This window comes from Oncorhynchus mykiss, chromosome 17 (genome assembly GCF_013265735.2).
Source record: "Oncorhynchus mykiss isolate Arlee chromosome 17, USDA_OmykA_1.1, whole genome shotgun sequence".
NCBI lineage: Eukaryota > Metazoa > Chordata > Actinopteri > Salmoniformes > Salmonidae > Oncorhynchus > Oncorhynchus mykiss.
Window position 1 is genome coordinate 8,423,653 of NC_048581.1, and position 26,372 is coordinate 8,450,024.

The window sequence follows — 26,372 nt, forward strand, 5'->3', positions numbered from 1 at the left end:
CACACCCATAACACAACCATAACACACCCATAACACACCCATAACACACCCATAACACAACCATAACACACCCATAACACACCCATAACACACCCATAACACAACCATAACACAACCATAACTCAACCATAACACACCCATAACACAACCATAACACAACCATAACACAACCATAACACACCCATAACACAACTATAACACAACCAATACACAACCATAACACAACCATAACAAACCCATAACACAACCATAACACAACTATAACACAACCATAACACACCCATAACAAACCCATAACACAACCATAACACAACCATAACAGAACCAATACACAACAATAACAAACCCATAACAAACCCATAACACAACCATAACACAACCATAACAGAACCAATACACAACCATAACACAACCATAACAAACCCATAACACAACCATAACACAACCATAACACAACCATAACAGAACCAATACACAACAATAACACAACCATAACACAACCATAACACAACCATAACACAACCATAACACAACCATAACACAACCATAACAGAACCAATACACAACAATAACACAACCATAACACAACCATAACACAACCATAACACAACCATAACACAACCATAACACACCCATAACACAACCATAACACACCCATAACACAACCATAACAAAACCATAACAGAACCATAACACAACCATAACACAACCATAACACACCCATAACACAACCATAACACACCCATAACACAACCATAACAAAACCATAACAGAACCATAACACAACCATAACACAACCATAACAGAACCAATACACAACAATAACACAACCATAACAAACCCATAACAAAACCATAACACACCCATAACACAACCATAACACAACCATAACAGAACCAATACACAACAATAACACAACCATAACACAACCATAACACAACCATAACACACCCATAACAAAACCATAACACACCCATAACACAACCATAACACAACCATAACACAACCATAACAAACCCATAACAAAACCATAACACACCCATAACACAACCATAACACAACCATAACACAACCATAACAGAACCATAACACAACCATAACTGAACCAATACACAACAATAACAAAACCATAACAGAACCAATACACAACCATAAAATGACCATTCCCGAGTGTAAAAACAGCTCCCCCATCCTTTAAGTGTGAAAACAATGTAGCTGAGTTAACACATCTCTGGTAGTATTGACCGTTGTCTTCTCTCACCATCTCCGATGGCTCATCGGCCCTCATCAGGTCTTCATATATCTCATCCCCCTCATTCTCCTCATCCTCCACACAGTCATAAAGGTCATCATCCTCGTCCACTGTTTCACTGAGAGGGGGAGAGAGGGGAGGGAGAGAGAGAGAGAGGGGAGAGAGAGAGAGAGAGAGTGGAGGGAGAGAGAAAGGGGAGGGGGAGAGAGAGGGGAGGGAGAGAGAGAGGGGGTGAGAGAGGGAGGGAAGGAGATGAGAGGGGAGGGAGAGAGAAAGGGGAGGGGGGAGGGAGAGGAGGGAGAGAGAAAGGAGGGAGGGATAGAGATGGGGGAGAGAGGGGGAGAGAGAGGGAGGGAGAGAGAGAGAGTGGAGGGAGGGAGAGAGAGAGAGAGATGGGAGGGAGAGAGTTGGGGAGAGAGAGGGGAGGGAGAGAGAGAGGAGGATGAGAGAGAGGGGAGGGAGAGAGAAAGGGGAGGGGAGAGAGAGGGGAGGAAGGGAGAGAGAGGGAGGAAGGGAGAGAGAGAGAGGATCAAATTAGTCATTATGATTCAACACACACACACACACACACATACACACACACACACACAGTAACTTACTCAATCTGGTCAGAGAGACCGTTGTAGATATCATCATCAGCAATACAGACATCTATTGGGAAAGACCTGGAGAGAGAGAGAGTGGAGAGATGGGAGAGGTGGGGAGAGAGAGAGATGGAGGAGGTGGGGAGAGAGAGAGATGGGGGAGGTGGGGAGAGAGAGAGGGGAGAGATGGGGGAGGTGGGGAGAGAGAGAGAGAGGGGAGAGATGGGGGAGGTGGGGAGAGAGAGAGAGAAAGAGAGAGAGAGAGCGAGAGAGAGAGAGAGACAGAGAGAGAGAGAGAGAGAGATGGGGGAGAGAGAGAGAGAGAGAGAGAGAGAGAGAGAGGGAGAGAGAGAGAGAGATGGGGGAGGTGGGGAGAGAGAGCGAGAGAGAGAGAGAGAGAGACAGAGAGAGAGAGAGATGGGGAGGTGGGGAGAGAGAGATGGGGGAGGTGGGGAGAGAGAGAGAGAGATGGGGGAGGTGGGGAGAGAGAGAGTGAGAGAGAGATGGGGGAGGTGGGGAGAGAGAGAGAGAGAGATGGGGGAGGTGGGGAGAGAGAGAGAGAGAGATGGGGGAGGTGGGGAGAGAGAGAGAGAGAGAGAGAGAGAGAGAGAGAGAGAGAGAGAGAGAGAGAGATGGGGGAGGTGGGGAGAGAGAGAGAGAGATGGGGGAGGTGGGGAGAGAGCGAGAGAGAGGTGGGGGAGGTGGGGAGAGAGAGAGAGAGAGAGAGAGAGAGATGGGGGAGGTGGGGAGAGAGAGATGGGGGAGGTGGGGAGAGAGAGAGAGATGGGGGAGGTGGGGAGAGAGAGAAGACATAAAGATAGTGTTTAATGTTCCAATAAAGAAGAAAGGAGAATGGTTGAGTTTATAAAGTAACTTACTGGAAACCCTTCTGGATGGAGATGGGGGACTGGGACAGAATGGACAAGGTATCTATCACCTGAAACACAGACATACAGGGGTGACATAGAGAGACATGGGATGACATAGAGAGACATGGGATGACATAGAGAGACATGGGATGACATACAGGGACATGGGATGACATAGAGAGACATGGGATGACATAGAGAGACATGGGGTGACATAGAGAGACATGGGATGACATAGAGAGACATGGGATGACATACAGGGACATGGGATGACATAGAGAGACATGGGATGACATAGAGAGACACGGGGTGACATAGAGAGACATGGGATGACATAGAGAGACATGGGATGAGAGACTTTTTAGATAAATATGCTAGATATTTAATTGCTGTCGTTTTGCTGGTGGTGAGCTGTTTAGCAGACAGAAAACGGAACCTATTTATGAAAGGACACGAGAGGGACAATATACTGGAACGCTTCTATTGCTCCCTCTCTGTCTTACAGTTTTGCTATGACTCAGCAACTGGATGGAGAGAGAGAGAGAGAGAGAGACCGAAACTACAGCATCTTGAAGAAGAGAGAAAGAAGTGAGAGTGAGCGAGAGAGAGAGAAAGAGAGAGAGAAGCAACAGCGTCTTGAAGAGAGAAAGAAGTGAGAGAGAGAGAGAGAGAGAAAGAGAGAGAGAGAAAGAAGTGAGAGCAAGAGAGAGAGAGAGAGAGAGAGAGAGAGAGAGAGAGAGAGAGAGAGAGAGAGAGAGAGAGAGAGAAAGAGAGAGAGAGAGAAAGAAGTGAGAGAGAAAGAAGTGAGAGAGAGAGAAAGAGAGAGAGAGAGAAAGAAGTGAGAGCGAGAGAGAGAGAGAAGTGAAACCTGAAGTAGAGGAGAAGGAAGAGAGCAGATCAACCAACTGCTGAGAGACAGAAGACTGGTACTGCATGGACACTATATGGCCATAAGTATGTGGACTGTGTTCTGGGGTCTCAAAGAGAAACAAGCCTTGTTCCTGTAACTGGGTCGGCTTATGGTAACCGTGGTGACACGTTGACAGGAAGCTGCAGACTGTGAGCAGAATAAAACGAAAGAAAACAGCTGTAACCCCCATGTCAAAGACGACACACACACACACACACACACACACACACACACACACACACACACACACACACACACACACACGCACACGCACACGCACACACGCACACACACACGTTCAGACGACAGCAAGGGGAACTGCTCCTCCCTTCAGACTCAACAACCCCGAGCCCTCTTGGCCGTCCCGCCCCGACAGCCCCCACCCTCCTGAATAAAACCTGTTGTCTGTTTCGTACTGGACTGTGAAACAGAGCATTCCGAATGTATTCAGACCCCTCCCCCTTTTCCTACTGGACGGTGAAACAGAACATTCAGAAGGTATTCAGACCCCTCCCCCTTTTCCTACTGGACTGTGAAACAGAGCATTCCAAAGGTATTCAGACCCCTCCCCCTTTTCCTACTGGACGGTGAAACAGAACATTCAGAAGGTATTCAGACCCCTCCCCCTTTTCCTACTGGACGGTGAAACAGAACATTCAGAAGGTATTCAGACCCCTCCCCCTTTTCCTACTGGACTGTGAAACAGAACATTCAGAAGGTATTCAGACCCCTCCCCCTTTTCCTACTGGACTGTGAAACAGAGCATTCCGAAGGTATTCAGACCCCTCCCCCTTTTCCCACATGTTGTTACGTTACAGCCTTATTCTAAAATGGATTCAATAAAAATAACAATGTTTTAAATCCTCATCAATCTACACACAATAAACCCATAATGACAAAGTGTAAAAAAATGATTTAAAAAAAAAATGTTTACTAAATGTAAAAACAAAAAATATCTAATTAACATAACTATTCAGACCCTTTGCTATGAGACTCGCAATTGAGCTCCAGTTCATCATGTTTACAAAATATTTTGCATCTTCAAAGAGGGGGGGCCATGTTGTGTAAATCAAATGATACACCTCAAAAAATATATATTTTAATTCCAGGTTGTAAGGCAATAAAATAGGAAAAATTGCAAGGGGGGGGTGAATACTTTCACAAGCTTACATCCTGTTTCCAATGATCATCCTTTAAGATGTTTCTACAACTTGATTGGAGTCCACCTGTGGTAAATTCAATTGATTGGACATGTTCAGGAAAGGCACATGCCTGTGTATATAAGGTCCCACAGTTGACAGTGCATGTCACAGCAAAAACCAAGACATGAGGTCGAAGGAATTGTCAGTGGAGCTCCGAGACAGGATTGTGTTGAGGCACAGATCTGGGGAAGGGTACCAGTCTGGAGCATTGAAGGTCCCCAATAACACAGTGGCCTCCATCATTGTTAAATGGAAGAAGATGGCCACCCGGCCAAACTGAGCAATCGGGGGAGAAGGGCCTTGCTCAGGGAGGTGACCAAGAACCCGATGGTCACTCTGACAGAGCTCTAGAGTTCCTCTGTGGAGACGGGAGAACCTTCCAGAAGGACAACTATCTCTGCATCACTTCACCAATCAGGCCTTTATGGTAGAGTGGCCAGACGGAAGCCACTCCTTAGTAAAAGGCACATGACAGCCCGCTTGGAGTTTGCCAAAAAAACCTACTCCAGGGCGCTCAGGACCTCAGACTGGGGTGAAAGTTCACCTTACAACAGGACAATGACCCTAAGCACACAGCCAAGACAATGCAGGAGTGGCTTCGGGACAAGTCTCTGAATGTCCTTGAGTGGCCCAGCCAGAGCCCAGACTTGGACCCAATCAAACATCTCTGGAGAGACCTGAAAATAGCTGTGCAGCGACGCTCCCTATCCAACCTCAGGCAGAGAAGAATGGGAGAAACTCCCCAAAGACAGGTGTGCCAAGCTTGTAGTGTCATACCCAAGGAGCCTAGAGGCTGTCATCACTGCCAAAGGTGCTTCAACAAAGTACTGAATAAAGGGTCTGAATACTTATGTAAATATAATATTTACATTTTACATTTTTTATACATTTACAAAAGTTTCTAAAAACCTGTTTTTACTCTGTCATAATGAAGTATTGTGTGTATATTGATGAGGAAGAAAAACAATTTACGCCATTGTAGAATAAGGCTGTAACGTAACGGAAAAGTCAAAGGGTCTGAATATTTTCAGAATGTTCTGTATGTGGTCGTCTCTCCTAGCTATCTGAAGATGAATGGTCGTCTCACCTAGCTATCTGAAGATGAATGGTCGTCTCACCTAGCTATCTGAAGATTAATGGTCGTCCCACCTAGCTATCTGAAGATGAATGGTCGTCTCTCCTAGCTATCTGAAGATGAATGGTCGTCTCTCCTAGCTATCTGAAGATGAATGGTCGTCTCACCTAGCTATCTGAAGATGAATGTTCTGTGTGGTCGTCCCACCTAGCTATCTGAAGATGAATGTTCTGTATGTGGTCGTCTCACCTAGCTATCTGAAGATGAATGGTCGTCTCACCTAGCTATCTGAAGATGAATGGTCGTCTCACCTAGCTATCTGAAGATGAATGGTCGTCTCTCCTAGCTATCTGAAGATGAATGGTCGTCTCACCTAGCTATCTGAAGATGAATGGTCGTCTCACCTAGCTATCTGAAGATGAATGGTCGTCTCTCCTAGCTATCTGAAGATGAATGGTCGTCTCACATAGCTATCTGAAGATGAATGGTGGTCTCTCCTAGCTATCTGAAGATGAATGGTCGTCTCACCTAGCTATCTGAAGATGAATGGTCGTCCCACCTAGCTATCTGAAGATGAATGGTCGTCTCACCTAGCTATCTGAAGATGAATGGTCGTCTCACCTAGCTATCTGAAGACGAATGGTCGTCTCACCTAGCTATCTGAAGATGAATGGTCGTCTCACCTAGCTATCTGAAGATGAATGGTCGTCCCACCTAGCTATCTGAAGATGAATGGTCGTCTCTCCTAGCTATCTGAAGATGAATGGTCGTCTCTCCTAGCTATCTGATGAATGGTCGTCTCACCTAGCTATCTGAAGATGAATGGTCGTCTCACCTAGCTATCTGAAGATGAATGTTCTGTGTGGTCGTCCCACCTAGCTATCTGAAGATGAATGTTCTGTATGTGGTCGTCTTACCTAGCTATCTGAAGATGAATGGTCGTCTCACCTAGCTATCTGAAGATGAATGGTCGTCTCACCTAGCTATCTGAAGATGAATGGTCGTCTCTCCTAGCTATCTGAAGATGAATGGTCGTCTCACCTAGCTATCTGAAGATGAATGGTCGTCTCACCTAGCTATCTGAAGATGAATGGTCGTCTCTCCTAGCTATCTGAAGATGAATGGTCGTCTCACCTAGCTATCTGAAGATGAATGGTCGTCTCTCCTAGCTATCTGAAGATGAATGGTCGTCTCACCTAGCTATCTGAAGATGAATGGTCGTCCCACCTAGCTATCTGAAGAGGAATGGTCGTCTCACCTAGCTATCTGAAGATGAATGGTCGTCTCACCTAGCTCTCTGAAGACGAATGGTCGTCTCTCCTAGCAATCTGAAGATGAATGGTCGTCTCACCTAGCTATCTGAAGATGAATGGTCGTCTCACCTAGCTATCTGAAGATGAATGGTCGTCCCACCTAGCTATCTGAAGATGAATGGTCGTCTCTCCTAGCTATCTGAAGATGAATGGTCGTCTCTCCTAGCTATCTGAAGATGAATGGTCGTCTCACCTAGCTATCTGAAGATGAATGTTCTGTGTGGTCGTCCCACCTAGCTATCTGAAGATGAATGTTCTGTATGTGGTCGTCTCAACTAGCTATCTGAAGATGAATGGTCGTCTCACCTAGCTATCTGAAGATGAATGGTCGTCTCACCTAGCTATCTGAAGATGAATGGTCGTCTCACCTAGCTATCTGAAGATGAATGGTCGTCTCTCCTAGCTATCTGAAGATGAATGTTCTGTATGTGGTCGTCTCACCTAGCTATCTGAAGATGAATGTACTGTATGTGGTCGTCTCACCTAGCTATATGAAGATGAATGGTCGTCTCACCTAGCTATCTGAAGATGAATGGTCGTCCCACCTAGCTATCTGAAGATGAATATACTGTATGTGGTCGTCTCACCTAGCTATCTGAAGATGAATGGTCGTCTCACCTAGCTATCTGAAGATGAATGGTCGTCCCACCTAGCTATATGAAGATGAATGGTCGTCCCACCTAGCTATCTGAAGATGAATGGTCGTCTCACCTAGCTATCTGAAGATGAATGGTCGTCTCACCTAGCTATCTGAAGATGAATGTATTGTATGTGGTCGTCTCACCTAGCTATCTGAAGATGAATGGTCGTCCCACCTAGCTATCTGAAGATGAATGGTCGTCTCACCTAGCTATCTGAAGATGAATGTACTGTATGTGGTCGTCTCACCTAGCTATCTGAAGATGAATGTTCGTCTCACCTAGCTATCTGAAGATGAATGGTCGTCTCTCCTAGCTATCTGAAGATGAATGGTCGTCTCACCTATCTATCTGAAGATGAATGGTCGTCTCACCTAGCTATCTGAAGATGAATGGTCGTCTCACCTAGCTATCTGAAGATGAATGTACTGTATGTGGTCGTCTCACCTAGCTATCTGAAGATGAATGGTCGTCCCACCTAGCTATCTGAAGATGAATGGTCGTCTCACCTAGCTATCTGAAGATGAATGGTCGTCTCTCCTAGCTATCTGAAGATGAATGGTCATCTCACCTATCTATCTGAAGATGAATGGTCGTCTCACCTAGCTATCTGAAAATGAATGGTCGTCTCACCTAGCTATCTGAAGATGAATGGTCGTCTCACCTAGCTATCTGAAGATGAATGGTCGTCTCTCCTAGCTATCTGAAGATGAATGGTCGTCTCTCCTAGCTATCTGAAGATGAATGGTCGTCTCTCCTAGCTATCTGAAGATGAATGGTCGTCTCACCTAGCTATCTGAAGATGAATGTTCTGTGTGGTCGTCCCACCTAGCTATCTGAAGATGAATGTTCTGTATGTGGTCGTCTCACCTAGCTATCTGAAGATGAATGGTCGTCTCACCTAGCTATCTGAAGATGAATGGTCGTCTCACCTAGCTATCTGAAGATGAATGGTCGTCTCACCTAGCTATCTGAAGATGAATGGTCGTCTCTCCTAGCTATCTGAAGATGAATGTTTTGTATGTGGTCGTCTCACCTAGCTATCTGAAGATGAATGTACTGTATGTGGTCGTCTCACCTAGCTATATGAAGATGAATGGTCGTCTCACCTAGCTATCTGAAGATGAATGGTCGTCCCACCTAGCTATCTGAAGATGAATGTTCTGTATGTGGTCGTCTCACCTAGCTATCTGAAGATGAATGTACTGTATGTGGTCGTCTCACCTAGCTATATGAAGATGAATGGTCGTCTCACCTAGCTATCTGAAGATGAATGGTCGTCCCACCTAGCTATCTGAAGATGAATGTTCTGTATGTGGTCGTCTCACCTAGCTATCTGAAGATGAATGTACTGTATGTGGTCGTCTCACCTAGCTATCTGAAGATGAATGGTCGTCTCACCTAGCTATCTGAAGATGAATGGTCGTCTCACCTAGCTATCTGAAGATGAATGGTCGTCTCACCTAGCTATCTGAAGATGAATGGTCGTCCCACCTAGCTATCTGAAGATGAATGGTCGTCCCACCTAGCTATCTGAAGATGAATGTTCTGCAACTGTAAGACTCTCCGGATCAGAGCGTCGGCTTTATGACTAAAATGTACATGTAAAACGAGAGAGAGAACAATAGAGAGTTCAGATGAGGTGAGGTGATGTCACACACACACACACACACACACACACACACACCTTGCCGAAGTCTCTGACATCAAACAGGTCGAAGGCTTCAAACAGTTCAGTCTTCCTCAGGTGAAACTTCTCCTGACACACCCCCAGGAACGTACGGATGTTCTTCAGACACAGGAACTACAGGGAGCCAATCAGAACAGGTTATTTCACACACAGGAACTACAGGGAGCCAATCAGATAAGGTTATTTCAGACACAGGAACTACAGAAGCCAATCATATCGGGTTTTTTAGACACGGGAACAAAAAGGAGCCAATCAGATAAGGTTATTTAAGACATAGGAACTACAGAAGCCAATCATATCAAGTTAGTTAAGACACAGGAACTACAGTGGGCTAATCAGAACAGGTTATTCACAAGCCATTGAGTCACACTTTATAGGTTCAGTTATCACATTGAAATTGGTCATCATCACACATCCCCCTCAGCCAACTTGTGTAATGATTGACTGATTATTTGATTGATCGACAGACACAATACTGTGCACATCACTATGGAAACCAGAAGGGAGGTGGAGGGATAGAATCAAGGGAGAGAAGGAGAGATAACATGAGGGGGAGGGAGAGAAAGAGAGAGGAGAGAGAGAGATGGAGAGAAAGAGAGAGGAGAGAGAGAGATGGAAAGAAAGAGAGAGGAGAGAGAGAGAAAGAGAGCCACAAGGTGTTCATCTAGTCAGTGTAAAACACATTAATGTCTCTAATACAAAACCCTGCTGCTCAGCGGTCAGACATTTGCAGAATCAGATTTGCATAGCTTCCTGCCAGAGCAGTGTGTGTGTGTGTGTGTGTGTGTGTGTGTGTGTGTGTGGTGTCAGCATTGTTAAATAGAGAACTCTAATTTAAAAAAAAGGGGAAATGTTTTGACTGGCACTGATATATGACCCTGGTATGAGCATACACACACACACACACACACACACACACACACACACACACACACACACACACACACACACACACACACACACACACACACACACACACACACACTGATGTTCACAGACGTGGATTCCTTTTGTTGCAATGGACACTTCCCTGTGCAGTTATGCAAAGTGTCTCAACATGTGTTATGAAGGGAGGACACTAGTCACCTCATAGGACTCCCCAGAGTTACACACTCAGCACGGCCACTCAGCACGGCCACTCCCCAGAGTTACACACTCAGCACGGCCACTCCCCAGAGTGCTACAACCCAACACACACACACACACACCTGCTACAACCCAACACACACACACATTTTACTGTATGTAGCCTCCCTACTTTTATAGCCTCTCTACTGTATATAGCCTCTCTACTGTTTATAGACTCACTACTGTATGTTGCCTCGCTACTCTGTATATAGCCTCTCTACTGTTTATAGCCTCACTACTGTATGTTGCCTCGCTGCTGTATATAGCCTCTCTACTGTATATAGCCTCTCTACTGTATGTAGCCTGTCTTTTTACTGTTGTTTTATTTCTTTACCTACCTATTGTTCACCTAATACCTTTTTGGCACTGTTGGTTAGAGCCTGTAAGTAAGTATTTCACTGTAAGGTCTACTACACCTGTTGTATTCAGCATTTCACTGTGAGGTCTACTACACCTGTTGTATTCAGCATTTCACTGTGAGGTCTACTACACCTGTTGTATTCAGCATTTCACTGTAAGGTCTACTACACCTGTTGTATTCAGCATTTCACTGTAAGGTCTACTAAACCTGTTGTATTCAGCATTTCACTGTAAGGTCTACTACACCTGTTGTATTCAGCATTTCACTGTAAGGTCTACTACACCTGTTGTATTCAATATTTCACTGTAAGGTCTACTACACCTGTTGTATTCAGCATTTCACTGTAAGGTCTACTACACCTGTTGTATTCAGCATTTCACTGTAAGGTCTACTACACCTGTTGTATTCAGCATTTCACTGTAAGGTCTACTACACCTGTTGTATTCAGCATTTCACTGTAAGGTCTACCTGTTGTATTCAGCATTTCACTGTAAGGTCTACCTGTTGTATTCAGCATTTCACTGTAAGGTCTACCTGTTGTATTCAGCATTTCACTGTGAGGTCTACTACACCTGTTGTATTCAGCATTTCACTGTAAGGTCTACTACACCTGTTGTATTCAGCATTTCACTGTAAGGTCTACTACACCTGTTGTATTCAGCATTTCACTGTAAGGTCTACCTGTTGTATTCAGCATTTCACTGTAAGGTCTACCTGTTGTATTCAGCATTTCACTGTAAGGTCTACCTGTTGTATTCAGCATTTCACTGTGAGGTCTACTACACCTGTTGTATTCAGCATTTCACTGTGAGGTCTACTACACCTGTTGTATTCAGCATTTCACTGTAAGGTCTACTACACCTGTTGTATTCAGCATTTCACTGTAAGGTCTACTAAACCTGTTGTATTCAGCATTTCACTGTAAGGTCTACTACACCTGTTGTATTCAGCATTTCACTGTAAGGTCTACTACACCTGTTGTATTCAATATTTCACTGTAAGGTCTACTACACCTGTTGTATTCAGCATTTCACTGTAAGGTCTACTACACCTGTTGTATTCAGCATTTCACTGTAAGGTCTACTACACCTGTTGTATTCAGCATTTCACTGTAAGGTCTACTACACCTGTTGTATTCAGCATTTCACTGTAAGGTCTACCTGTTGTATTCAGCATTTCACTGTAAGGTCTACCTGTTGTATTCAGCATTTCACTGTAAGGTCTACCTGTTGTATTCAGCATTTCACTGTGAGGTCTACTACACCTGTTGTATTCAGCATTTCACTGTAAGGTCTACTACACCTGTTGTATTCAGCATTTCACTGTAAGGTCTACTACACCTGTTGTATTCAGCATTTCACTGTACGGTCTACTACACCTGTTGTATTCAGCCTTTCACTGTAAGGTCTACTACACCTGTTGTATTCAGCATTTCACTGTAAGGTCTACTACACCTGTTGTATTCAGCATTTCACTGTAAGGTCTACTACACCTGTTGTATTCAGCATTTCACTGTAAGGTCTACTACACCTGTTGTATTCAGCATTTCTCTGTAAGGTCTACTACACCTGTTGTATTCAGCATTTCACTGTAAGGTCTACTACACCTGTTGTATTCAGCATTTCACTGTGAGGTCTACTACACCTGTTGTATTCAGCATTTCACTGTAAGGTCTACTACACCTGTTGTATTCAGCATTCCACTGTAAGGTCTACTACACCTGTTGTATTCAGCATTTCACTGTAAGGTCTACTACACCTGCTGTATTCAGCATTTCACTGTAAGGTCTACTACACCTGTTGTATTCAGCATTTCACTGTAAGGTCTACTACACCTGTTGTATTCAGCATTTCACTGTAAGGTCTACTACACCTGTTGTATTCAGCATTTCACTGTGAGGTCTACTACACCTGTTGTATTCAGCATTTCACTGTGAGGTCTACTACACCTGTTGTATTCAGCATTTCACTGTGAGGTCTACTACACCTGTTGTATTCAGCATTTCACTGTAAGGTCTACTACACCTGTTGTATTCAGCATTTCACTGTAAGGTCTACTACACCTGTTGTATTCAGCATTTCACTGTAAGGTCTACTACACCTGTTGTATTCAGCATTTCACTGTAAGGTCTACTACACCTGTTGTATTCAGCATTTCACTGTGAGGTCTACTACACCTGTTGTATTCAGCATTTCACTGTGAGGTCTACTACACCTGTTGTATTCAGCATTTCACTGTGAGGTCTACTACACCTGTTGTATTCAGCATGTCACTGTAAGGTCTACTACACCTGTTGTATTCAGCATTTCACTGTAAGGTCTACTACACCTGTTGTATTCAGCATTTCACTGTGAGGTCTACTACACCTGTTGTATTCAGCATTTCACTGTGAGGTCTACTACACCTGTTGTATTCAGCATTTCACTGTAAGGTCTACTACACCTGTTGTATTCAGCATTTCACTGTAAGGTCTACTACACCTGTTGTATTTGGCGCACATGACAAATATTGACATTTAATAACATTTATCAATGAACTAAATATTATGACCCACAGAAAGGATTCCCCAGTCACTTAAACCCACCACACTGTAAACCAGAAGAGATGATGGTCATTGATACTAACTCTCTCTCACACACACACACACACACACACACACACACACACACACACACACACACACACACACACACACACACACACACACACACACACACACACACACACACACACAGGTGATTTTCTTATCTCATTGTCCGGGGGCTTACATGCGGTCTGCTCGTCACTATGGAACGGTCGCTATGGAACGGTCGCTATGGAAATGAAGCAGGAAACAGTGATAACAGCGTGCAGCTTAATAATGGTGTTCAGAACAAACACAAATTCAGGAGAGGACCAGATTTAAACACCACAACTTTAACGCAGCTCCCCAGCAACTCAACAAGCTGCTACACGTTGCCAACCAGCCTCCAGGCCTGTCTGCAACACTTTAACTGGTGTCCTTGAACGCAGCAACTCAACAAGCTTCTACACGTTGCCAACCAGCCTCCAGGCCTGTCTGCAACACTTTAACTGGTTTCCTTGAACGCAGCAACTCAACAAGCTTCTACACGTTGCCAACCAGCCTCCAGGCCTGTCTGCAACACTTTAACTGGTGTCCTTGAACGCAGCAACTCAACAAGCTGCTACACGTTGCCAACCAGCCTCCAGGCCTGTCTGCAACACTTTAACTGGTGTCCTTGAATGCAGCAACTCAACAAGCTGCTACACGTTGCCAACCAGCCTCCAGGCCTGTCTGCAACACTTTAACTGGTGTCCTTGAACGCAGCAACTCAACAAGCTGCTACACGTTGCCAACCAGCCTCCAGGCCTGTCTGCAACACTTTAACTGGTGTCCTTGAACGCAGCAACTCAACAAGCTGCTACACGTTGCCAACCAGCCTCCAGGCCTGTCTGCAACACTTTAACTAGTTTCCTTGAACGCGGCTGTTGCTCGTTGCTAATCAGTCCTGACTCTCCTTAATCACCACTGCCACCCTACTGACCGAACTAACATTCCTCCTCTTCGTTCTGCGGTGCATGTGGCGCTGCAGGACACTGTGGGACTAGCCTCATCCAGGACACTGTGGGACTAGCCTCATCCAGGACACTGTGGGACTAGCCTCATCCAGGACACCGTGTGACTAGCCTCATCCAGGACACTGTGTGACTAGCCTCATCCAGGACACTGTGTGACTAGCCTCATCCAGGACACCGTGTGACTAGCCTCATCCTGGACACTGTGGGACTAGCCTCATCCAGGACACTGTGTGACTAGCCTCATCCAGGACACTGTGGGACTAGCCTCATCCAGGACACCGTGTGACTAGCCTCATGCAGGACACTGTGGGACTAGCCTCATCCAGGACACTGTGGGACTAGCCTCATGCAGGACACTGTGGGACTAGCCTCATCCAGGACACTGTGGGACTAGCCTCATCCAGGACACTGTGGGACTAGCCTCATCCAGGACACCGTGTGACTAGCCTCATGCAGGACACTGTGGGACTAGCCTAAACCAGGACACTGTGGGACTAGCCTCATCCAGGACACTGTGTGACTAGCCTCATGCAGGACACTGTGGGACTAGCCTCATCCAGGACACCGTGTGACTAGCCTCATCCAGGGAACTGTGTGACTCATCCAGGACACAGTGTGACTAGCCTCATCCAGGACACCGTGTGACTAGCCTCATCCAGGACACTGTGGGACTAGCCTCATCCAGGACACTGTGTGACTCATCCAGGACACAGTGTGACTAGCCTCATCCAGGACACTGTCTGACTAGCCTCATGCAGGACACTGTGTGACTAGCCTCATGCAGGACACCGTGGGACTAGCCTCATCCAGGACACTGTGTGACTAGCCTCATCCAGGACACTGTGTGACTAGCCTCATGCAGGACACTGTGGGACTAGCCTCATCCAGGACACCGTGTGACTAGCCTCATCCAGGGAACTGTGTGACTCATCCAGGACACAGTGTGACTAGCCTCATCCAGGACACCGTGTGACTAGCCTCATCCAGGACACAGTGTGACTAGCCTCATCCAGGACACCGTGTGACTAGCCTCATCCAGGACACTGTGGGACTAGCCTCATCCAGGACACTGTGTGACTCATCCAGGACACAGTGTGACTAGCCTCATCCAGGACACTGTGTGACTAGCCTCATGCAGGACACTGTGTGACTAGCCTCATCCAGGACACCGTGTGACTAGCCTCATCCAGGACACTGTGTGACTAGCCTCATCCAGGACACCGTGTGACTAGCCTCATCCAGGACACCGTGTGACTAGCCTCATCCAGGACACCGTGTGACTAGCCTCATCCAGGACACCGTGTGACTAGCCTCATCCAGGACACTGTGTGACTAGCCTCATCCAGGACACCGTGTGACTAGCCTCATCCAGGACACCGTGTGACTAGCCTCATCCAGGACACCGTGTGACTAGCCTCATCCAGGACACTGTGTGACTAGCCTCATCCAGGACACCGTGTGACTAGCCTCATCCAGGACACCGTGTGACTAGCCTCATCCAGGACACCGTGTGACTAGCCTCATCCAGGGAACTGGCATCATGTGGCGCTGCAGGACACCGTGTGACTAGCCTCATCCAGGACACTGTGTGACTCATCCAGGACACCGTGTGACTAGCCTCATCCAGGACACTGTGTGACTAGCCTCATCCAGGACACCGTGGGACTAGCCTCATCCAGGACACTGTGTGACTCATCCAGGACACCGTGTGACTAGCCTCATCCAGGACACTGTGTGACTCATCCAGTACACCGTGTGACTAGCCTCATCCAGGACACTGTGTGACTCATCCAGGACACCGTGTGACTAGCCTCATCCAGGACACTGTGTGACTAGCCTCATCCAGGACACCGTGTGACTAGCCTCATCCAGGACACTGGCATCATGTGGCGCTGCAGGACACCATTTGACTAACCTCATCCGGGACACTGTGTGACTAGCCTCATCCAGGACACTGTGTGACTAGCCTCATCCAGGACACTGTGTGACTAGCCTCATCCAGGACACTGTGTGACTAGCCTCATCCAGGACACTGTGGGACTAGCCTCATCCAGGACACTGTGTGACTAGCCTCATCCAGGACACTGTGTGACTAGCCTCATCCAGAACACTGTGTGACTAGCCTCATCCAGGACACTGTGTGACTAGCCTCATCCAGGACACTGTGTGACTAGCCTCATCCAGGACACCGTGTGACTAGCCTCATCCAGGACACCGTGTGACTAGCCTCATCCAGGACACCGTGTGACTAGCCTCATCCAGGACACCGTGTGACTAGCCTCATCCAGGACACTGTGTGACTAGCCTCATCCAGGACACTGTGTGACTAGCCTCTTCCAGGACACCGTGTGACTAGCCTCATCCAGGACACCGTGGGACTAGCCTCATCCAGGACACTGTGTTTCTAGCCTCATCCAGGACACTGTGTGACTAGCCTCATCCAGGACACTGTGTGACTAGCCTCATCCAGGACACCATGTGACTAGCCTCATCCAGGACACCGTGTGACTAGCCTCATCCAGGACACCGTGTGACTAGCCTCATCTAGGTAACTGGCATCATGTGGCGTTGCAGGACACCGTGTGACTAGCCTCATCCTGGACACCGTGTGACTAGCCTCATCCAGACCCTGACTACTGCTGTGGACCCTGACTACTACTGTGGACCCTGACTACTGCTGTGGACCCTGACTACTGCTTTGGAACCTGACTACTACTGTGGACCCTGACTACTGCTGTGGAACCTGACTACTACTGTGGACCCTGACTACTACTGTGGACCCTAACTACTACTGTGGACCCTGACTACTGCTGTGGAACCTGACTACTACTGTGGACCCTGACTACTACTGTGGACCCTAACTACTACTGTGGACCCTGACTACTGCTGTGGAACCTGACTACTACTGTGGACCCTGACTACTGCTGTGGACCCTAACTACTACTGTGGACCCTGACTACTGCTGTGGAACCTGACTACTACTGTGGACCCTGACTACTGCTGTGGACCCTGACTACTACTGTGGACTACGACTACTACTGTGGACCCTGACTACTACTGTGGACCCTGACTACTGCTGTGGACCCTGACTACTACTGTGGACCCTGACTACTGCTGTGGACCCTGACTACTACTGTGGGCCCTGACTACTACTGTGGACCCTGACTACTGCTGTGGGCCCTGACTACTACTGTGGACCTCTTGGCTGTCTCTCCTGCTCCACAGCCTCTAACAGCTCTCCCCCTCTCAGGTTCCACTAGCCTTGTGTACACTGCTACAGCAGCTGCTCACCCCTTCCCTCTGCCACTGACGTCCTCTCTCCCCACCTGCCTCTTCACCAGGGACGACCTCCATCTTAGATCCCTTAGGTCCCTCTGTCTGCATCCTGTCTGCACCCTGTCTGCATCCTGTCTGCCTGACGCCAGTGGCCCTTGATACATCCCTCATACTGCCTCTGCTTGCTGCTCCACTCTGACAACCCCCTTTCCTTCCGTCAACCGTTGTCCCCCCGTGCTCCAACAACCTGGCTATCACGTTTCGCTTTGGACACTCTTTGGACACTCCGGCGGTGGCTCACCCCTTCTGCCAATGACGTCCTTTCTCTTCCCCTCCAATCCCTCTGACTGCCGCTCCGCAGCGTTTCACCTTCCGTCCCTACCAGCCATGAACTCCCACATCCCAGCCATGAACTCCCACATCCAAGCCATGAACTCCCACATCCCAGCCATGAACTCCCACATTCCAGCCATGAACTCCCACATCCCAGCCATGAACTCCCACATCCCAGCCATGAACTCCCACATCCCAGCCATGAACTCCCACATCCCAGCCATGAACTCCCAATTCCCAGCCAGCTCATCCAGTTACCTGCCACCTGCTCCTGCAGCGGTACAGCCCCTAATCTTACCGGCTGAGAACCTCTCCTGGATCAGTCCTCAACTGCCCAGCCTCACCATCACCACAGCAGCCTGATTACCACAGCCTGACAGTCTACCAGAGACTCCAAGACAAACTTTCAAGAACACCCCCTGGATCCTTCATCTGATGTCCTCTACTGTCCTCTGCTTCATCTGCTGTCCTCTACTTCATCTGCTGTCCTCTGCTTCATCTGCTGTCCTCTACTTCATCTGCTGTCCTCTGCTTCATCTGCTGTCCTCTGCTTCATCTGCTGTCCTCTACTGTCCTTTACTTCATCTGCTGTATTCTACTGTCCTCTGCTTCATCTGCTGTCCTCTACTGTCCTTTACTTCATCTGCTGTCCTCTACTGTCCTCTACTTCATCTGCTGTCCTCTGCATCATCTGCTGTCCTCTACTGTCCTTTACTTCATCTGCTGTCCTCTGCTTCATCTGCTGTCCTGTACTTCATCTGCTGTCCTCTACTGTCCTCTACTTCATCTGCTGTCCTCTGCATCATCTGCTGTCCTCTACTTCATCTGCTGTCCTCTACTGTCCTCTACTTCATCTGCTGTCCTCTACTGTCCTCTACTTCATCTGCTGTCCTCTACTTCATCTGCTGTCCTCTACTGTCCTCTACTTCATCTGCTGTCCTCTACTTCATCTGCTGTCCTCTACTGTCCTCTACTTCATCTGCTGTCCTCTACTTCATCTGCTGTCCTCTACTGTCCTCTACTTCATCTGCTGTCCTCTACTTCATCTGCTGTCTTCTACTGTCCTCTACTTCATCTGCTGTCCTCTACTTCATCTGCTTCATCTGGTCTATTCTCATTCCACTCCTGAATCCTCATTCTCACATTTATTCCATTTCCTCAATAAATAATATTCTATATTTCAATGTCTGGTCATTTTAAACAGGTGAAATGAGGCCGGAAACCGTCTTGCTAGTAGCCGACATCTTAAAGGGGAGGTAGCATAAACTCTGCCATAGGTAACCTATGAAGCAGGAAACCGTCTTGCTAGTAGCCGACATCTTAAAGGGGAGGTAGCATAAACTCTGCCATAGGTAACCTATGAAGCAGGAAACCGTCTTGCTAGTAGCATACATCTTAAAGGGGAGGGTGCATCAACTCGGCCATAGGTAACATATAAAGCAGGAAACTGTGCTAGTAGTAGCAGACATCTTAAAGGGGAGGTAGCATAAACTTGGCCATAGGTAACATATAAAGAAGGAAACTGTGCTAGTAGTAGCAGACATCTTAAAGGGGAGGTAGCATAAACTCGGCCATAGGTAACATATGGATTTGCATTAGTTTACGTATCAACATTTTCAAATGCAAAGTTTCACCTCACTGTTCTATGTTTCAGCCTTACAGGAAAATACTTCATGAATGTATTGTTGCAAATCAATTTGAAGGTTGGTAGCCAACAAGCCTGCTGACGTTAGTCCTACCAGCTTGATGATGTTAGTCCTACCAGCCTGCTGATGTTAGTCCTACCAGCCTGCTGACGTTAGTCCTACCAGCCTGCTGATGTTAGTCTTACCAGCCTGATGATGTTAGTCCTACCAGCCTGATGATGTTAGTCCTACCAGCCTGATGATGTTAGTCCTACCAGCCTGATGATGTTAGTCCTACCAGCCTGATGATGTTAGTCCTACCAGCCTGATGATGTTAGTCCTACCACCCTGCTGATGTTAGTCCTACCAGCCTGCTGACGTTAGTCCTACCAGCCTGCTGATGTTAGTCCTACCAGCCTGCTGATGTTAGTCCTACCAGCCTGATGACGTTTGTCCTACCAGCCTGATGATGTTAGTCCTACCAGTCTGCTGATGTTAGTCCTACCAGCCTGCTGATGTTAGACCTACCAGTCTGCTGATGTTAGTCCTACCAGCCTGCTGATGTTAGTCCTACCAGCCTGATGACGTTAGTCCTACCAGCCTGATGACGTTTGTCCTACCAGCCTGATGATGTTAGTCCTACCAGCCTGATGATGTTAGTCCTACCAGCCTGCTGATGTTAGTCCTACCAGCCTGCTGATGTTAGTCCTACCAGCTTGCTGATGTTAGTCCTACCAGTCTGCTGATGTTAGTCCTACCAGCCTGCTGATGTTAGTCCTACCAGCCTGCTGATGTTAGTCCTACCAGCCTGCTGATGTTAGTCCTACCAGCCTGCTGATGTTAGTCCTACCAGCCTGCTGATGTTAGTCCTACCAGGGGCAGAACGACGAGAGACTGGTAGGACTAACATCAGCAGGCTGGTAGGACTAACTAACTGACGTTAGTCCTACCAGTCCTACCTGACATTTGGGTGTGTGTAAACGTGTATGTGTATAAGTGTGTGTGTGTGTGTGTGTGTGTGTGTGTGTGTGTGTGTGTGTTACCTGGGACATCTGGGGTCGGAGGTTGATCTCTCGGAGGTTGATGGCGTGGGGTAGTAAGTTGTTCAGCAGCTGACAGAGCAGAACTCCATCCCTCAGAGCCTGGGCTAACTCACATACCTGAGCACTGTCCCACGTTACCCTGTGACTCTCAGGGAGCACCCTGCACTCTATCAGCCACACGGCACAGTGACGCCACAGCTCCATCTCAACCGTAACACCCCCACCTGGACACGACAGGAACACAACATGACCGTAAGACAACCATAAGACAACCATAAACACCGATCAACTCTTTACTCTGCTGTTCATCATATATGCATAGTCACTATAACTATACACTCATGTACGTACTACCTCAATCAGTCTGACTAACCGGTGTCTGTATGTAGCCTCTCTACTATTTACACTGCTGCTACTCTCTGTTCATCATATATGCATAGTCACTATAATTATACACTCATGTACATACTACCTCAACTGGGCCAACCAACCAGTGCTCCCGCTCATTCACTAACCGGGCTATCTGCAGTGTGTCCCACCACCCGCCAACCCCTCTTTTACACTGCTGCTACTCTCTGTTTATCATATATGCATAGTCACTTTAACCATATCTACATGTACATACTACCTCAATCAGTCTGACTAACCGGTGTCTGTATGTAACCTCGCTACTGTATATAGCCTCTCTACTGTATATAGCCTCTCTACTGTATATAATCTCGCTACTGTTGTAGCCTCACTACTGTTGTAGCCTCTCTACTGTTATAGCCTCGCTACTGTTATAGCCTCTCTACTGTTATAGCCTCTCTACTGTATATAGCCTCTCTACTGTATATAGCCTCACTACTGTTGTAGCCTCTCTACTGTTATAGCCTCGCTACTGTTATAGCCTCTCTACTGTTATAGCCTCTCTACTGTATATAGCCTCTCTACTGTATATAGCCTCCCTACTGAATATAGCCTCTCTACTGTATATAGCCTCTCTACTGTATATAGCCTCTCTACTGTATATAGCCTCTCTACTGTATATAGCCTCCCTACTGTTGTAACCTCGCTACTGTTGTAGCATCTCTACTGTATATAGCCTCTCTAATGTATATAGCCTCTCTACTGTATATAGCCTCTCTACTGTATATAGCCTCTCTACTGTATATAACCTCTCTACTGTATATAGCCTCTCTACTGTATATAGCCTCTCTACTGTATATAGCCTCTCTACTGTATATAGCCTCTCTACTGTATATAGCCTCTCTACTGTATATAACCTCTCTACTGTATATAGCCTCTCTACTGTATATAGCCTCTCTACTGTATATAGCCTCTCTACTGTATGTAGCCTCGCTACTGTATATAGCCTCTCTACTGTATATAGCCTCTCTACTGTATATAGCCTCTCTACTGTATATAGCCTGTCTTTTTACTGTTGTTTTATTTCTTTACCTACCTGTTGTTCACCAAATACCTTTTTGGCACTGTTGGTTAGAGCCTGTAAGTAAGTATTTCAGTGTCAGGTCTACTACACCTGTTGTATTCAGCATTTCACTGTAAGGTCTACTACACCTGTTGTATTCAGCATTTCACTGTAAGGTCTACTACACCTGTTGTATTCAGCATTTCACTGTAAGGTCTACTACACCTGTTGTATTCAGCATTTCACTGTAAGGTCTACTACACCTGTTGTATTCAGCATTTCACTGTAAGGTCTACTACACCTGTTGTATTCAGCATTTCACTGTAAGGTCTACTACACCTGTTGTATTCAGCATTTCACTGTAAGGTCTACTACACCTGTTGTATTCAGCATTTCACTGTAAGGTCTACTACACCTGTTGTATTCAGCATTTCACTGTAAGGTCTACTACACCTGTTGTATTCAGCATTTCACTGTAAGGTCTACTACACCTGTTGTATTCAGCATTTCACTGTAAGGTCTACTACACCTGTTGTATTCAGCATTTCACTGTAAGGTCTACTACACCTGTTGTGTTCAGCATTTCACTGTAATGTCTACTACACCTGTTGTATTCAGCATTTCACTGTAAGGTCTACTACACCTGTTGTATTCAGCATTTCACTGTAAGGTCTACTACACCTGTTGTATTCAGCATTTCACTGTAAGGTCTACTACACCTGTTGTATTCAGCATTTCACTGTAAGGTCTACTACACCTGTTGTATTCAGCATTTCACTGTAAGGTCTACTACACCTGTTGTATTCAGTATTTCACTGTAAGGTCTACCTGTTGTATTCAGCATTTCACTGTAATGTCTGCTACACCTGTTGTATTCAGCATTTCACTGTAAGGTCTACTACACCTGTTGTGTTCAGCATTTCACTGTAATGTCTACTACACCTGTTGTATTCAGCATTTCACTGTAAGGTCTACTACACCTGTTGTATTCAGCATTTCACTGTAATGTCTACTACACCTGTTGTATTCAGCATTTCACTGTAAGGTCTACTACACCTGTTGTATTCAGCATTTCACTGTAAGGTCTACTACACCTGTTGTATTCAGCATTTCACTGTAAGGTCTACTACACCTGTTGTATTCAGCATTTCACTGTAAGGTCTACTACACCTGTTGTATTCAGCATTTCACTGTAAGGTCTACTACACCTGTTGTATTCAGTATTTCACTGTAAGGTCTACTACACCTGTTGTATTCAGTATTTCACTGTAAGGTCTACCTGTTGTATTCAGCATTTCACTGTAAGGTCTACTACACCTGTTGTATTCAGCATTTCACTGTAAGGTCTACTACACCTGTTGTATTCAGCATTTCACTGTAAGGTCTACTACACCTGTTGTATTCAGCATTTCACTGTAAGGTCTACTACACCTGTTGTGTTCAGCATTTCACTGTAATGTCTGCTACACCTGTTGTATTCAGCATTTCACTGTAAGGTCTACTACACCTGTTGTATTCAGCATTTCACTGTAAGGTCTACTACACCTGTTGTATTCAGCATTTCACTGTAAGGTCTACTACACCTGTTGTATTCAGCATTTCACTGTAAGGTCTACTACACCTGTTGTATTCAGCATTTCACTGTAAGGTCTACTACACCTGTTGTATTCAGCATTTCACTGTAAGGTCTACTACACCTGTTGTATTCGGCATTTCACTGTAAGGTCTACTACACCTGTTGTATTCAGCATTTCACTGTAAGGTCTACTACACCTGTTGTATTCAGCATTTCACTGTAAGGTCTACTACACCTGTTGTATTCAGCATTTCACTGTAAGGTCTACTACACCTGTTGTGTTCAGCATTTCACTGTAATGTCTACTACACCTGTTGTATTCAGCATTTCACTGTAAGGTCTACTACACCTGTTGTATTCAGCATTTCACTGTAAGGTCTACTACACCTGTTGTATTCAGCATTTCACTGTAAGGTCTACTACACCTGTTGTATTCAGCATTTCACTGTAAGGTCTACTACACCTGTTGTATTCAGCATTTCACTGTAAGGTCTACTACACCTGTTGTATTCAGCATTTCACTGTAAGGTCTACTACACCTGTTGTATTCAGCATTTCACTGTAAGGTCTACTACACCTGTTGTATTCAGCATTTCACTGTAAGGTCTACTACACCTGTTGTATTCAGCATTTCACTGTAAGGTCTACTACACCTGTTGTATTCAGCATTTCACTGTAATGTCTACTACACCTGTTGTATTCAGCATTTCACTGTAAGGTCTACTAAACCTGTTGTATTCAGCATTTCACTGTAAGGTCTACTACACCTGTTGTATTCAGCATTTCACTGTAAGGTCTACTACACCTGTTGTATTCAGCATTTCACTGTAAGGTCTACTACACCTGTTGTATTCAGCATTTCACTGTAATGTCTACTACACCTGTTGTATTCAGCATTTCACTGTAAGGTCTACTACACCTGTTGTATTCAGCATTTCACTGTAAGGTCTACTACACCTGTTGTATTCAGCATTTCACTGTAAGGTCTCTACACCTGTTGTATTCAGCATTTCACTGTAAGGTCTACTACACCTGTTGTATTCAGCATTTCACTGTAAGGTCTACTACACCTGTTGTATTCAGCATTTCACTGTAAGGTCTACAACACCTGTTGTATTCAGCATTTCACTGTAAGGTCTACTACACCTGTTGTATTCAGCATTTCACTGTAAGGTCTACTACACCTGTTGTATTCAGCATTTCACTGTAAGGTCTACTACACCTGTTGTATTCAGCATTTCACTGTAAGGTGACAAATAAACTTTGATTTGATTTGAACCACACAGCTCCATCTCAACCGTAACACGACCACCTGGACACAACAGGAACATGACCACACTAGACCTGTTGCTAGACCTGTTGTTATATATAATTGGCTTCCCTGACCTGTTTCTAGAACTGATTCTAGATCTGCTTGGCTTCCCTGACCTGTTTCTAGATCTGTTTCTAGACCTGTTTCTAGACCTGCTGTTATATATGTTTTATATCTGCTTGGCTTCCCTGAACTGTTTCTAGACCTGCTTGCCTGTGAAAGCACGTCCTCAGACCGTTAGTAACCTATGTGTGTATATATAGGGAACTAACTACAGACTCATGACACGGCTCCAAACATTCCACCAACTTTACGCAATACAAAAACCCTTTTTCTTCTCTCTGCGTTGTTGGGAACGGAAGGGAAGGGCCAATCAGCCGTCAGTAAGCATTCCCCTGTTAGTCTACACCTGTTAGTTTACCAAGCATGTGAGGAATACAGTTAGATTCTGACTTATCTAACAACAACAAAAGTATTTCTTGCCTTCTTGTTCTCCTCTTCTTCAAGTCTGTCGTTCTGTTCTTCTTGCCCCTTGTTGATTTCTCCCCGTCTTGTTGTCTCCGTCTTTATGTCTCCGTCTTGTTGTCTCCGTCTTTATGTCTCCGTCTTGTTCTCTCCGTCTTTATGTCTCTGTCTTGTTCTCTCCGTCTTTATGTCTCCGTCTTGTTGTCTCCGTCTTGTTGTCTCCGTCTTGTTCTCTCCGTCTTTATGTCTCTGTCTTGTTCTCTCCGTCTTTATGTCTCCGTCTTGTTGTCTCCGTCTTGTTGTCTCTGTCTTGTTGTCTCCGTATTGTTGTCTCCGTCTTGTTGTCACCTCTCCTGTCGTCTTGTCTTTGTCTCTCGTCGTTAGTTTGTCCCTTCTCTCCCCCTGCGGTCGTTGTAGCGAGGTGGGTGTTGCGTTCTGCAGAGCTGCAGATGGAGGAGGACTCTTTTAACTGTACCACTTCCCCTTTCCTCTGTTACTTACACACACACACACACACACACACACACACACACACACACACACACACACACACACACACACACACACACAAACACACACAGAGACACGCGCAGACACACACACAGAGAGAGAGACACACACATACAGAGAGACACACACAGGCGCAGTATACTCAGTATGTGAACGTGTGAGATCACAAAACCAACCACAACATTATCTACAAAGCACACATTCAGAGAGGCGCTGCAGT

At 46.0% G+C, this 26,372-nt stretch overlaps 1 protein-coding gene across 3 annotated transcripts in view; it reads right to left on the minus strand.

Annotated features, from left to right (window-relative positions):
- LOC110516691 (proto-oncogene vav) overlaps window positions 1-25,844 on the minus strand; it is a 53,482-nt gene extending 27,638 nt beyond the window's left edge. For 2 of the 3 annotated variants that reach the window (XM_036948782.1, XM_036948783.1), the window contains exons 1-6: window positions 25,661-25,844; window positions 20,879-21,102; window positions 9,531-9,647; window positions 2,715-2,773; window positions 1,852-1,917; window positions 1,262-1,370 (exon numbers count right to left, since the gene is read on the minus strand). In XM_036948782.1, the coding sequence (XP_036804677.1) occupies window positions 1,262-1,370; window positions 1,852-1,917; window positions 2,715-2,773; window positions 9,531-9,647; window positions 20,879-21,082 (555 nt within the window). In that variant the 5' untranslated portion in view covers window positions 21,083-21,102; window positions 25,661-25,844. The remainder of the gene's footprint in view (window positions 1-1,261; window positions 1,371-1,851; window positions 1,918-2,714; window positions 2,774-9,530; window positions 9,648-20,878; window positions 21,103-25,660) is intronic. The other variant, XM_036948781.1, reaches the window with a different exon arrangement.
- Between the last annotated feature and the right edge of the window lie 528 nt (window positions 25,845-26,372).